The sequence below is a fragment of the Schistosoma haematobium genome, chromosome 6 (assembly GCF_000699445.3).
Source record: "Schistosoma haematobium chromosome 6, whole genome shotgun sequence".
NCBI lineage: Eukaryota > Metazoa > Platyhelminthes > Trematoda > Strigeidida > Schistosomatidae > Schistosoma > Schistosoma haematobium.
Window position 1 is genome coordinate 2,950,218 of NC_067201.1, and position 16,393 is coordinate 2,966,610.

Below are 16,393 nucleotides of genomic sequence, written 5' to 3' on the forward strand. Positions count from 1 at the left end.
CAAGAACGAACAAAATACCCGTGGTATACAGGTTTTCACACCGAGTCATCAATACTTGGAACCTGCTGCCTGAAGCAGTTGTGTCCGCGCCTTCAACTGACTCTTTCAAGAGAAGACTGGACACTCACAGAAGAATACTAGAAAAGAAATAACATAGACCGTAGGCCTTTTGTACTTACTACACAAATCTGAATCTGAGTCAATCAGAAAAGAATTCGCTACCGGCAGAGCTAGTCCAAGCGACTTCCCAGGAGTCCTTTAAGGGGCAACTTGACTAAGGATAGTATCGCATTATGATTTATTAATTTCTTTTTCTGTTTTAGTGTACAGGCAATATAAAAATATCAGGAACATATGCACGAAAGCTATAAGAGAAGATAGGCTTCAGTACCAGACAAAGCTTATGGACAAATTTGCCTCCAATCCTTAAAGCTTATTCCGTCATGCAGCCTCCCTTCGTCAAGCCAAAACTGGAGTTTCCCAACTGGTAGGTCGTAACGGCCCTACCAACAACGATGGTGACGCCGCTAACCTTCTGGCTGAACATTACTCCCAGACATTTCAACCGACCGACATTAAATTTACTGATGACAGTTTCGTTTGCAATTCCACAGAACTTTCCGAAGTGAACCTAACCGCTGACTTGGTGTTCCGGAAACTGCAGCACTTAAGATTAGACACCTCTCCTGTCCCGGACATGGTCCATTCCGCCATACTGAGGGAAACAACCTCAATCTTGGCAACGCCGCTTAGCGTGATGTTCTCACACTCGCTAAGTCGAGGAAAGCTACCGGAAAATTGGAAGCTGGCTCACATCACACCAATTTTCAAAGGAGTTCGACGCAGCGAACCTTCAAGTTACCGACCGGTGGCTCTTCTCTCCATACCCTCAAAAATCATGGAGTCCTTGATATGCGATGGTACAAATGACTATTTACTGTCCTTAAATTTCTTCTCACCCCAACAGCATGGTTTCAGGAAGGGTTACTCTTGTATAACCAACCTGCTGACTGCAGTGGACAGATGGACAAGCATCCTTGATCACAAGGGGAAGGTTGATATCATTTACCTTGATTTCTTAAAAGCTTTTGATTAGGTTTACCATACATGTCTTATCAATAAGCTCAAACAATTGGGTATCAGACCACCTCTAATCGATTGGCTCACTTCATATCTGAAAACTCGACATTTAAAGGTTAGGGTTAATTTCACTTTATCTCAGGCTATGGAATGTCCTAGTGGGGTCCCCCAGGGCTCAGTACTAGGGCCCCTTTTCTTCTTGATCTACATAAATGATCTTCCTCAACAGGTAACGTCAGACTTATTACTTTTTGCCGACGACGTGAAACTTTGGAGAGAGATACGCAACCAAGACGATATACAGGAACTTCAGGAGGATCTGACTCGACTTCAAAGTTGGGCAGACGATAACGGACTTACCTTCAACACTTCAAAGTGTAAAGTAGTCCATCTGCGACATGTCGCAAACTACAGTTACAACTTAGGAAACTCCTCTCTAGTAGTATCCCAAGTCGAAAAAGATTTAGGAGTCCTGGTGCCCCATGACTTAAAGTCTTACGCTAACTGTAACAAAAATGCCTTCCGAGCAAACCTTGCACTGGTGACGTTGAGGCGCATTTTTGGCCAGTTTGACGGAAGAACTTTCCATATAATCTTCAATAGTTTCATCCGTCCCCATTTAGAGTACGGAAACATAGTATTTCCCCCCCTCACTCCAAAAGGACAAGGTCACTTTGGAGCGTATCCAACGGCGAGCCACGAAATCAGTTCGAGGACTCAAATCTAAGCCTTACGAAGAACGCCTCCGTTCACTAGACCTTTACCCATTAGAATATAGGCGTCTTAGAGGTGATTTATTAATGGCTTATAGTATTCTTAACACTTCTGGACATCCTCTTAAACACCTACTTAAGCTTAGTTCGAATAATAACATAAGGGGTAACACCCAGAAACTGGAAACACAACATAGCAAGACGGAATGCAGACACAACTTCTACTCCTTAAGAGTTGTCAAAAGCCGGAATTCGCTGCCGGCCGAGCTAGTCCAAGCGACTTCTCAGGAGTCCTTCAAGAGGCAACTTGACCTATTCTTAAGGACCAAGGACAGCATCACACTATGATTTACCAATTTCTTTTCCTCTTTTATTGTTAACATACCTTGGTTCCTGCCTGGAGGGTTTGGTGATCCCCTGCTGCTAGACACGGAAGCCTGTTAAGCGAAAGCTTCTTCTATTCCGTCCACAACCATTTGAACCATTTGAACCATTTGAACCGTTTGAATATTGCTTCAGGGTCACGGTGCAGATATCAAAGTCTAGGGCATTATCGATGTGACGTGTCGTCTCAAGTATTTTGTTTTCTGGGAAAAGCCACTTATTAATATTTGCGATTCTGTGGTCTATTATGAACATTATTTAATAGCCCCATCTTCAGGTACTCTCTCTTGTAATGTTTGACGACTTTCCTATATGGCTACATATAGAACTCTAGGGGTCTTAGTCCCCTAAAACTAGTGAACATTTCGTAAACACGTGGGTAAAATTTGAGGAAAAAAACCCCTACTAGCTCAAATCCTGGGGTTTTGTTGCATTTTCACAAAATTTCTGACTTCCGAAGAAGCAAATCCGCAAATTAGTCAAGTATTTCTCAAATCCCCCAACCTTAATGTGCATGGGTAGTTGTATGTTGTCCGATCGACGGTGTAGACTGCTCCTCAGCTGTACATATTTTTGAACGATCGGCAGAAGTGTCTGAGCTGTTGCACGTAGTATAATATACCGTAGTTACCATTACTAGATATCAGTAACTACTTGTCCCAATTTTTGTCACTTCATTTCCCCCTGGCATTCTTTCAGGTACGCCTTTTTAAAACTGTCTGGGTTACCGATTAATTAACACGTTCTCGAGACAACCGTCATTTTTAGTACTCGTATCATCACATTATTTTTCACATTGCAACCAACCAACTTCCTGCATGGTTATGTGATAGTTGCTGGTATCCATAAACTCTACTGCCCTCAGACAAACGTACTCAGCCAAACTACATAATATACAAACCAACAAGTAACTACCAAACTGACTAGAATTAGCGCAGTCGAGTGGCTAGACTACCACCCATTGGATATTAGCAATACGTGGAGCCTTACCGAAACAAAAAGAAGCGGGTACAAAGAAATCAATCAGTTTACACAAGGCCGTAACAAAGCTACTGGATAAGTTGGAACTGGCGAATGTTCTGACACAAAAAGTCGCTACAGTGAGATATAACCTCAATTCGAGTTCTACCGTGTTCATACAGGGTCTTTCCATCACTACAATCACGGACAAATATATTGTTAATGGCTTTCTGCTTTCTAAGTAGCTTGTGGTGTTTTTTACTTGTGAGGTTTCTCATGTTGGTCACGTCATTTCGGCTTGTTTGTTTTCTCTGTGTTGGCATGAGGTATGCCGCGGTACAGATTCGTGTCAACTCATACGTCGTTTATGATCGACTAATTTGATACTTGATCCCATCATCCTAGTATTGCTTTTTCGGGTACTGCGTGGCAAAGCAACATGTGTTTATGTGCTGCATTTCATCCTTCTTTACGTGGTGTCTTATGCGAACTAGTGTTGAAAACACTGCTTTTTATGTATACTGTCTCAATTCCCACAATTATCAAGCCTTTGTCTTTGTTATTATCATTTGAGTGAATTGAATCATCATAATTTTATAACAGCTAACACTATCTTGTGTAATTTTTTTAACGTTCACTATAAAAAGGCTGAAAACGATAGCATTTTACGTATTTTTCAATTCACCTTTTATTGTTCTAGACCGATTGAGTTTAGGATCATTAATTTTGTCTGTCTTTGATCATTATTTATCAATCCAAACAGTTAATCCGACTTATAGCGTCCAAACATACGGTTAGACCTTAAATGTAGTTGTTCTTCAGCAAATAGTCGATAAATGCTCGTGTTTTTAATTGGTTGTATTTCTTTAAGAAACTGCGGAATTTGAGTATTATTTCTAAAGGTTTACTGTCAGCGTGGGTGTAAAGTTTACCTTGAACTAATGCTCTTATTTTGAATGACTATTAAATTATTCTTTATAATTAGGTCTTAGAAAATAAGTGAAACTTTGGAATTTTCTGTAGTAAATATTAATGCACATACAAAATTTCTCTTATTATAGTTGAAATATGGTTGGAACACTGTTCAGTGTTTTCAGCATATTGTGGCATTCCGTGTCATTCATCAGCTTACAGACTTTAGGAATCTTACTATTTGGAATTTATTTTTATCGTTTAATTAAAATATGTTACAACTACTCGATTGGAAGAATATTGTTTTCAAAACGAAAGAACTTAAAACAATCAGGTGAATGGGCAATTGTGACTGGTGCCACTGATGGAATAGGCAAAGCATACGCGGAGGAATTAGCTAAAGATGGTTTAAATATTATGTTAATAAGCAGAAATTTGGAAAAATTAAAAAGTGTCGCCAACGAAATTGAATCGTCTTATCATGTGAAAACGCGTATTGTTGTTGCGGATTTCACACAAGTAAGTTGTTGTTGTGAAATGTTTAGATAGTTATATTATTCATTGATGATATAATTAATCAAATATTATCTATCATTATAGGGGATTTATGTATATCGTATAAATTGATCATTTAAATCATGATCTTAGACGACTAGTGGAAACCTTATCGGACGTGAGTCAGTTGTTGGCCGTTAAAAGATCGTTCCACAGTATCATTAATTGGTTGAAGGTAGACAACAGTAATGTACTAATGACCAATTAAAATGTCCGGACTGTATTAATGCATTTTTTTGGAATGTACATATAGGTAATGAACCAAATTGAATCACTCTTGGTAGCAGTAACCGCCATGAAACAGTTACTTAGTGGACAAATGTTATGAATTCGGAAAAGTTTTACCGTAAGAAACACTTTCATCTGTAAGGCTACACCTCACGGATACGTAGAAATAATGTTACATTGTTTTCCGCCTATGTATTTGTTTTTAATTTTAAGTCCTGGTTCAGTTTATGTGGTTAACTCTATATTTAATCAAATATGGCTGACATGGTGACTTGTTCTGTCCGTTTGTATTACCATACAGCAGCTCGCCCATGGTGGAAACTCTATTTTATGGCCCCTAAATGCCCTGGTACGGCCGAGGGTAGGGAGAGTACACTTTCCCTCTTGAAATGCTCCCGCATGGCCACGCGTATATAGCAGTGCCAGGGAAGTCGTACTCACTGCCTTCTCGTGGCGGGGGTATTGTCTACGAAATTGAGAGGACGAAAAGCGAATGTCCGGCGCTTCAACCGGGTTGGTGGACGTGGAGAGTCCACCTAGGGGAGTTGGAAAACCCTGATTCCAAACCAATGGTGCACATGCATTCCAGAATCCTGAGGGAACAAATGGCGTATGAACCAATCGTTGGTCACCGGCTACCATGGGAGTACACCTGATGTTGCTCCATCGCTCTGTGGATTAGATCTTTTGGTCAAAAGCTCCGGGTGTGGCCCTTTAACAAAACTGCCTGTTCCGGTTTGGGCACCCGGGCAGTATCACATCCCTCACACAAATTTAATGAGATGAAAAATATTTCACAAGACATTTCACTTCCACTTGACAACATTCATCTTTATTATTATTATTATTATTATTATTATTGTGACTATTCTTCCTTACATACTACATCACATCACTTTTTATTCTCTGGTTGAAATCATGAGTCAATTGAAGCTAGACCACCATGGAAAACCTGGAAGCACTGGACGGCTGTTTCGTCCTAGTATGGGGGACTCCTCAGCAGTGCGCATCCACGATCCCACTCCCTCCTCGAGATTTTTTAAATTCTCATTTCATATATCCCCATTTTTCAACTTATAGAGTCAGTCAGTCAGTCAGCTACAACGTAGGACCACGCACATATATGCATCAGTCCAAGTTGCCATACCTCATTAGCACAGCAAGATGGACACCGGATTCATAGGAGTGGTTAGGTCAAAGGTGGTAATATATAAGAGAAAGATTGCATATAAGGATATAGTACAGGAAGAAAGAATTAGTTCATAGAAAGAAAGATATGAAGCGATTTTAATCTCTTAGTTTAAGGGAAGACAGATAAGGTATACACCTACGCCATTGTGATCGATTCTCAGGCATGTCACCAAGAGTCTCCAACCATTAGTTACAATGGTCACACGGACCCCAACCAAGTAGTCTGCATCTACCAACATGGCTCAGACTAGAAGTTAGTGTCTTCAAACACTGATGCCACGTTTTGGTTTGGCCGCCACTAACTTTCTTCCGACCATCTCCAACACCGGTTAGCATTGCGCGTCGTGGTAATCTGTGTTCGGGCATAAGTAACACGTGGTCCAACCATCTGATTTGATGAAGATTCACAACCTGATTAACTGATTTACCATCATTCCCTGATACCCTGAGTCTAACCTCACTGTTACCTACCCGGTGATCCCAGCAGATGCGAGCAATATTTCTAAGGCATCTGTGGTCAAATACTAATAGCTTACGAGTGTCTTCTACTGTTAATGGCCATGTTTCGCTGCCGTAAATTAAAACAGAACGGACTGCCGCGCAGTATACTCGTCCCTTAATTGATGGACGGATATCTCGCCTTCGCCGAAAGGTGACGTAATTTGGTAAAAGCCAAACGAGCTTTTCGAATCCGTGCTGAGATTTCGTCAGACACCAACCCATTAGGGCTGATCAGACTTCCAAGATAAGTGAAGTTGTGAACGCGTTCGACTACTTCACTCCCTATCCTTAGTTCAGGTGTTGACGCAGACCAGACCGTTGTTGCTACCTTGACGTGGTGATCGGGTTTGCCTATCATGATGAACCAATAGAGCTATACTGGCTGGAACAACCGTTCCTCAAGGTTCTACCATGTCAGACAGGTCGGTTGAAGAGCGGTAAGACTAAAAGCAACAAACCCAAGGTCCGAGGGCGAAGTCGTACTGCTGACTGTACAGAGGTGTGACAGCAGTAAGGCGTTTCCTTCAGACAACCAGCATGGCAGCGATGATGCCTTCTCACAAGGAGGGGTGGGGTTGGAAAAGGTCGACCCTAAAAATGCATACCTCGCCTTATCCCACGGATATCCGTCCCCGGCGGTAAGGTCTCAACAAATACGGAGCTAACACAAAAATTGCTCACAGAAAAATTGTGTGTGATCGACCTCAAGCAGTTGTCCCTTGGGCACTGCGGTCACGCTTTCAGGTCACTAAGACTATCTCTTATCCAATTTCCTTTTCAGGTACCTCTAGGAGAACCCTTCCACGGTGTGGGCAACCGGGAAGTGACAACCGCCCTCATACCTCTAACAACACTCAAGACCACTGTATTCATAATCAACTTATACAGTAGCTCACCCATGATGAAAAACTCTATTTTTATCTAAATCATCATTGATATTTGGCTAGAATTTATTTATTCGATCATAGGCGTCTTCGAAACATTGCTCGTATATCCTGGGACCATCGAGTAAGTAACGCAGTTGTTAGGAAACGGGTACTAGGTAAGGATGGCAAATCGACTGATGAAGTAGTTAAACTTCATCAGTTGAGATGGCTGGGACACTTGTTACGTATGTCCAACGACCTACTGCCTCGACGTGCTATGTTCAGTGGTATAGGAGTAGGTTGGAAGAAAGCTAGGGGCGGCCAGACTAAAACATGGCACAAGTCCATGAAGTCACTGACAAGTGGTAGGTGTAGACTACCTGGTTGGGAACCGCGAGATGATAGCAACCAATGGTTAGAGACCCTGAACGACATGGCTCAAAATCGTTTGCAATGGCGCAGGTGCATACACTCTTTGTGTTCTCCCAAATTCTAATCTCCTGATTCCTCTTTGTCTCTTTTTTTCTCTTCCCAAATTTATTTCACTGGGTCATACTCTTTAAATAACATCTCCAAACCCTAATCTTCCCGATTACTGCCTATACTCTTATTACCTCTACCACTATGGGATTTGAATCGACAACTGCATCTCTGTGCTAATATGGTATGGCAACTCGGACTGATGTACGTACGTACAAAGTTCTAGGTTGTTACTGACTGACTGAGAATTTGTTTCATCTTCATATCAGTATTCAAACAATGTCTTGTTTCTTTTTTCTTTTTAGAATAATATCTATGAATCAATTGAAAAAGAAATATCTCAATTATCATCAATTGCTTGTCTTGTTAATAATGTTGGCATGAGTTATCCATATTTTGATTATTATACAAATGATAAATTTATGAATATACATTTTATACAAAATTTAATTGCTTGTAATACACAATCCATAGCAATTATGACTTATATCGTTTTACCAATCTTATTAAAACAACAAATGAATAATTCAGCTATCATAAATATTGGTTCAATGTTAGGTTGTTTACCATCACCATTTAATTCATTATATGGTTCCACCAAATCATTTATACATCATTTTTCTAAATCTATTCAAGCTGAATTGAATCTATCTAATAATAATAAGATAATAATTCAAACTGTTTATCCATTATTTGTTGCCACATCTATGTCACGTACAAGTAGAACACCATTGTTTATACCATCCCCGAAAGATTATGTGAATAGTGCATTGAATATGCTAGGTGTAGAAGAATTTACAACTGGTTATTTTCCACATGCATTACAATGTTATGTATTAACTTCAATACCTATATCATGGGTTTATAATAAATATAAACAAATTGCTGATAAAGCACGTAGAAAATATCAATAAGCATTATAATCTCTATTGACCTGCTTCGATTTGGGCACCCAGGCAGTATCACAGCCCTCACACATATCGAATGAGATTTGTGTGGCGCATATGTATTTGGTGCCTCCTTGTACCAATATCTATGTGTTATAATAAATCATCTCTATTGTTGTTTCAACTATCTTTTTATTTATATATATATGTATTTTTCTAATATTAAATTCTTAAATATTATTATAGATAGATTAGTTTCTTAATAGGATGTCAATAATATGAAACTAATAACTTTATATAAAAGTTTCTACAAGTTGTACATCATGGCGATTTTCACCTCATTGTATGATTGTCATTATCATTAAAGTAGATATATAGCAAAATGGTCTTCTTATTGTTCAGTTTGGGTGATCTGTAACATATATTTTGATTAATTTGTTCATATATATATGTTTATTTGACTACAGATGCCTTAGAAATATTGCTGGCGTCTGCTGGGATCACCGGGTAAGTAATAGTGAGGTTAGACTCAGGGTATCAGGGAATGATGGTAAATCAGTTAATCAGGTTGTGAATCTTCATCAAATCAGATGGTTGGACCACGTGTTACTTATGCCCGAACACAGATTACCACGACGCGCAATGCTAACCGGTGTTGGAGATGGTCGGAAGAAAGTTAGTGGCGGCCAAACCAAAACGTGGCATCAGTGTTTGAAGACACTAACTTCTAGTCTGAGCCATGTTGGTAGATGCAGACTACTTGGTTGGGGTCCGTGTGACCATTGTAACTAATGGTTGGAGACTCTTGGTGACATGCCTGAGAATCGATCACAATGGCGTAGGTGTATACCTTATCTGTCTTCCCTTAAACTAAGAGATTAAAATCGCTTCATATCTTTCTTTCTATGAACTAATTCTTCCTTCCTGTACTATATCCTTATATGCAATCTTTCTCTTATATATTACCACCTTTGACCTAACCACTCCTATGAATCCGGTGTCCATCTTGCTGTGCTAATGAGGTATGGCAACTTGGACCGATGCACATATGTGCCTGGTCCTACGTTAAAGCTGACTGACTGATTTCAAGATATTATTATTATTATTATTATTATTATGTTAGTGTTTGCATTTCATCAAACATTGATTCATTATTGAACCTCTGCAAATGATTACAGAGAGATGTATCACTGTAACCATTATATATGAAATTTAAATCATCCTAACGTTTCGTCCAACAAACTTGTCCGAACTTCTTCAGTGTAGCAATCAAAATTATCAAAGAAATATTTAGTGTTTAACAATTAAATGGAAAATTTATTATGCGTATTCAATCATATTTAGATGATGATTGTGGTAAGTAGGATAATATGAATTAGTTATGTACGGATCATGTGCAGAGTTCACAATGTGAAAATAAATGACTGAATTGTGTGTGTGTGTGTGAGAGAGAGAGATAGTAAGATTGAGCTATTAAGAGTTGATATTAGGTGTTAAATTTGTTTTTATATGATGGAATAAATAAAAATAAATGTGCAGGTTGAAGGTTGAAATAGTTTCTGAATCGTCGATGTGTATGTAAAATGAGAATCATCAACTACATAATTGTAATGCTGCAATACCCCAGATTGTCCCCAAATGCCCTGGTACGGCCGAGAGTTGAGAGAGTCAACTCTTATTCTCGAAATACTCCCACATGGCCACGTGCATATAACCACTGTCAGGGAAGTTCTACGCACTGCCTTCTCGCGGTTAGGGTGTTGTCTACGGAATTGAGAGGACAAAAAGCAAATTTCCGGCGCTTTAGCCGGGTTGGTGAATATGGAGAGTCCACCTAGGGGAGTTGGAAAACCCTGATTCCAAACCAATGGTGCACATGCGTTCCAGAATCCTGAGGGAACAAATGGCGTATGAACTTATTGTTGGTCACCGGCTACTATAGTACTGCATCTCCTGACGATCCTCCACTGCCTTGTGGATTAGACCTTTATGTCGATGGCTTTGGGTGTGGCCCCCTAATAAAACCACCTGTTTCAGCCCTCACATAAATCGAATGATTTATGTGGCGCATATGTATTTGGTGCCTCCTTGTACTAATGTTTATGCGTTTAAATAAAAACCTGCTTCGGTCTGGGCACCCGGGCAGTATCACAGCCCACACACAAATGATGGACTGCCTATAATTATGGAGACTACTTTTCTTGCTTCAACTAACATTCAAATGATTCACTTATTATTATTGCAATTATTATTATTATTATTATTATTATTATTATTATTATTATTATTATTACTTACTACGTCATTATTCACCCTCCTTTATTCCTACTCTGTCTATACTTTTTTTCGACTTATACAGCAGCTCGTCTATGGTAGAAATTTGACTGTATCTAAACGTTCTCGAGTCACTGTCCGGTTGAAAATTGTATGCTACTACCGAATACGAGAACTGAAGCAGTTTTTCTGAAACCACGTGCACCATTCAAACTGGCTGTCTTCAACGTTCTCACACTTATGCAGGTTGAACAACAGATAAGGCTGGCTATGTCTTTGGGAAGTCTTAATATCGATGTTTGCTGTCTATCGGAGACCCGTATTCAAGACTCTGGTGAAGTACTACAAATTCGCTCTACATCTGTCACTTCAAAAAGCTTGTTTTACGTGCGCTTATCCGGGGATCCTGTGGCATCTTCGTCTGGTCTTGCTGGCGTTGGTGTCGCACTAAGCGCTAGAGCTGAGGCAGCACTAGTCGATGGGATCCCCATTAACAGTCGGTTATGTGCTGTTAGATTAGAGAGTTCCATCAAAGTGAGAAGAAATCGGCATGAGAAACGATGTCTTCTCGTCATCTCCCCCTATGCCCCGACAGATTGCAGCCCGGATGCAATCAAGGATGAGTTTTACCACCAGTTAACTGTTCTTCTCCAGAAAGTGCGTTCGACAGATATTGTAGTACTAGCCGGAGACTTGGATGCTCAGGTCGGGCGTCTAGGTACAGAAGAGAGTTGTTTAGGTGGCCGATGGGGACTCGTTGGTCGCAGGTCAGATAACGGGGACCGTCTACTGCAACTTTGCACAGACCACAACCCGTTTCTGGCTAGCACTAACTTTCGGCACAGTCATCGCCGATGTGCCACCTGGCGTCCTCCCTCTGCATCTCAAGCCTGGACTCAGATTGATCAAATCGCGATCAACTACCGCTGGCGTGGTTGTGTACAAGACTGCCGCTCTTTTTGGAGTACTTATCTGGACTCTGACCATGCTTTGGTCTGCGCCAATCTTACCTTACTTTTCAGTGGTCAACGAAGTGACCGCCACCAACGGATTGATGTTAGCAAGCTGGTTGCAACTTCTATTGCAAATAAGTATCGAACCGAGCTAGTTTCTAGGCTAGCTACCATTCCACCGAAAAGTATGGATGAGCATTGGTTGCAATTGCATGACGCCATGAAAATGGCGGGTACAGTCAGTTGTGGGTTCACGAAACGTCCCGTTTATAAGCACTGGACTTCTTCAGGCTCCTTACAACTCATTGAAGCCCGTCGGTCTACTCCGGGTGACCATGAGTTTGACCATAAACGAAGAATGTCACGTAATGAAATTGGGCAAAGCTTGCGTAAGGACCGAGAAGCCTGGTGGTCGGAGCGCGGTAATGAGCTGGAAGCAGCAGCTGCATCTGGTAACTACCGGAAGCTCTTCCAACTCATCCGAGCCACTGGCAGCAAGAAGTCTGGTGTGAGTGAAACAATCTGCGAGGATGATGGGATGCCAATCACTAACATCCATCGACGTCTTGGACGGTGGGAAGAATTTTTCGAAGGGCAGTCCAACTGGCCTGCTACTCCGGCAACATCGGTCAGACTATTCTGCCCTCCATGGCCGGTGGCGATTGGTCCACCAAATGAGGCGGAAGTCCGCAAGGAACTCCAACTCTTGAAACGCTACAAATCACCTGGCCCAGATGACTTACCTCCGGCTCTTTTTAAAGATGGTGGTGACTTTCTGACTAAGGAACTGATGGCGTTGTTTACAAAGGTCTGGGAGTTAGAGAGTGTACCAACGTCATGGAATGAGTCGATAGTTGTCCCTATCTTTAAAAAGGGTTCACGTCGTTCCTGTAACAACTATCGGGGGATAAGTCTACTTCCGATTGCGTCCAAGCTATTGGCTTCCGTCATACTTCGTAGGTTGTTCAAAACCCGAGAAAGATTGACTCGCGAGGAGCAGGCTGGGTTTCGTTCTGGTCGAGGATGTATTGATCATATCTTCACCCTCCGCCAAATGTTAGAACACCGTCATGCTTATCAAAGGTCAACAATCGTAGTGTTTCTTGATATCAGGGCTGCCTTCGATTCGTTGGACAGGACTGTTCTCTGGGATTGTCTATTGAAGAAGGGTGTGCCTGAGAAGTTTATTAACATCCTAAAAGCCCTATATACAAACACCTCAGGCAGAGTGAGGGCATACAACCACCTCTCTCCATTGTTCCATTCGAGCAGTAGGGTTAGGCAGGGTTGCCCAATCTCACCATTCCTCTTCAACTTTGCCATCGATGACATTCTGGAAACAGCTCTGATGGATGTAAGTAATGGTGGTGTGGATCTGTTGCCTGTAGAAAGACTTCTCGACCTTGAGTATGCGGATGATATTGTCTTACTGTGCGATAATGCCCAAGGCATGCAATCCGCACTTAATCAGTTGGCAATCAGTGTCCGTAAGTATGGTATGTGCTTTGCACCTTCGAAGTGCAAAGTACTTCTACAAGACTGGCAGGATCCTTGTTATGGCTTTAAGTTGCTGTCGATTTTTACCCTGTGCTAATTGTTGTGTCCTTGACTGGAAAATTAGAGAGCAGCGTACTTATCGATCGATTACAGTGACACGTAAACACGAACGGACGGCCTAGAGTCTCGATTGGTCTCGCTTCCCTGTCTAGCCCAGTCAGTTGAGTCCAGAACACAAGCCACAGCCTCGGAGATATGAATCATTATATTTCAAACATACTTTGTTTATATACCAATCAAGCATACCACATCGTACCATAAAATAGAAAAAAACATTTTGTACAATATTCAACAAGTGAACAGATATCGACCAATAGGAAATGTCCATTTAATTCCAAGGACACTATTGGACTTAACATGATAATTATTGGTCTATTCCTCTGCATCCACAACAATCCTAATCCTGTACTCACCCTGGATGGTGAGCAGATAGACGTAGTCGAGAAGTTCGTGTGTCTGGGTAGCTGCATAAGTGCTGGTGGGGGTGTGAGTGATGAGATCAATGCACAAATAGTGAAAGCCAGAGCGGCTTATGCCAATCTGGGCCATCTTTGGTACCTCCGTGATGTTAGTCTGGCTGTGATAGGTCGGATCTACAACGCGTCGGTGAGAGCACTTTTGCTCTATGCTTGTGAAACCTGGCCTCTCCGAGTGGGAGACGTTAGACGACTCTCTGTGTTCGATCATCGCTGTCTCCGAAGGATTGCTGACATCCAGTGGCAACACCATGTTGGTAATGAAGATGTTAGGCATCGTGTGTTCGGGCACAGAGACGATAATGCAATTGGTGTCACCATCTTGAAACGCCGACTTCGGTGGCTTGGACATGTTCTCCGAATGTCGTCCCAGAGAATTCCACGTCGTGCATTATTTGCCGACGGTGGGAGTGGTTGGAAGAAGCGGAGAGGTGGTTAGTGCATGACATGGTGTCGTGGTATGAAAGAAAACTGTAAAGGACTGGCTTGTGTCGGTCCTTCAAGACTCCCTGGTTGGGGTCTGAGAGATGGTGCTACACAGTGGCTAGAGACGTTATCACATATGGCTCAGAATAGAAGCTAGTGGCGATCCTGCTGTAACCTTCTTTTACTTTCTTCGTGAAAAGTGGTTGTGTCCTCCTTAACTGAAAGATTTCTTCTGATTGTACCTTTCCGTTCCCCCATTATTTACCACTATTATTATTACACTACCTTACACCAATCTCTTCGTTATTGTCCTTTTTTAACCCTCCTTACCTTTTTTCTTTGTCCTTCTCTTTAAAGTCTCATTGTTTTGTGTGGCGCATATATATTTTGCGCGCTCTTGTACCAATATGTATGTGTTCAAATAAATAAATTAATTAATTAAATAACAAAACTAAGTATTCCATTAAAAAAATAATTAGTCAGAATTCAACGATATGAACTTCCGAATTCAATTAAGGTCTAAATGTCTGATGTTCGATCTCCGATATGGTTGTGAATACAGTTTTAAACTAAATCTTTCCACTTGTCGTTTAACTGATATTAATTTATAGATAATCTAATCATTACAATTCATCTAATAAATAGTGTGAAGTCTTCAGTAACATGTATAGTTTATCAGTTGTCATGTATTAATCCTACGAATATGTTTTTCAATCAAGATACAGCTACTTGAAAGCATTAGTGATGCAGATACTACTATTTGGAGTAGGGTATTCAGGTTACTGACCATTCGGCACGAAGATCGGAATCATTACCCAAGTTTATTCGATAGCAGTTTTCGAAGCTTTTTAGGATGGATTTCAAGGTAATTAGTCCTAGAGGGGGCAGGTTATTATTCAAAATGCGGTATGCTAATATAAGATCATCCCTCATTCTACGACTAAATAGGGGGGATATATTTAGTCGTCTCAGTCGCTTTTCACGTGAAACGTTGGGATGTTCTGTTACCTAATTAGCCCTTGCACTTCAAACACTCAAGAACATCTAAATTTTTACTTAAATGAAATAACCACTTCAATACATTGCTTCATATGGGGTTTTACGAAGGTGCCATATGATAAGTATTTGGAAGATTTCTTCGTCAAAGCATTTGAATGTCATGCAAATTGGCCATAACAAACCAGACTCATCAGCTGCTGCGTTGTAGTACACAGTTGTTGACAAATTGTGACTTATGACTGAACCTTGATCCTATTTTTAGTTCTATCATATAGCAACAGTGATGTACTGATGACAAATTAAAATGTCCGGACTGTATTAATGCATTTTGTTGGAATGTACATATAGGTAATGAGCCAAATTGAATTACTTCTGGTAGCAGTAACCACTATGAAACAGTTACAACGTCCGATAGAGTTGGGTTGTTTAAAAGGTCATTTCTATATCTCCGTATAGGACTTAAGTAGGTAAACTTCTAGAAGATACAGACGTTTCTAATTTCCTGTTCACTGTATATTTAAACTTTCTTAAAGTGTTTTTACAATAGCTTATTGTAATAAATGTACTGTGTATATGTTTTAGTAGGTTTTTATGTCACCGGTTGTAAGATAGGTTATTATGATTCTTCTGTATTGTAGTGGACGAAGTTAACGAACCGTATATATTAACGAGTGTAGAAAAGATTCTTACAATTGATGTGGCTCCAAAATGAAATCGCTCAGATTTAATTTATACATTTTAAAGACCCACCAAAAGTAAACAACCAGATCAAAAGCGCAACGTAATGTTCCAACTAGCAATTCAGTGCTGTTGCATGCAATTGTCTGACCAAAGCCATAATATTTATCCTTCAAGAGTTCATTTAGATGTTACTGACTATGAGGTAAGGCTACAACCCTGCTAGAATAAGCCTTTTTCTCTTGACTATGGTTAGAGATGAAACGTATTCAT

The 16,393-nt window shown here is 40.7% G+C and overlaps 1 protein-coding gene across 1 annotated transcript; it reads left to right on the forward strand.

The window, feature by feature from the left end:
- Positions 1-2,301: 2,301 nt before the first annotated feature.
- Positions 2,302-9,738, forward strand: MS3_00008318 (uncharacterized protein). The gene is made up of 2 exons (XM_051216683.1): positions 2,302-4,568; positions 8,176-9,738. The coding sequence occupies exons 1-2, from the start codon at positions 4,206-4,208 to the stop codon at positions 8,782-8,784; spliced, it is 972 nt and encodes a 323-aa protein (XP_051065275.1). The 5' UTR covers positions 2,302-4,205; the 3' UTR covers positions 8,785-9,738.
- The last annotated feature ends 6,655 nt before the right edge of the window (positions 9,739-16,393 follow it).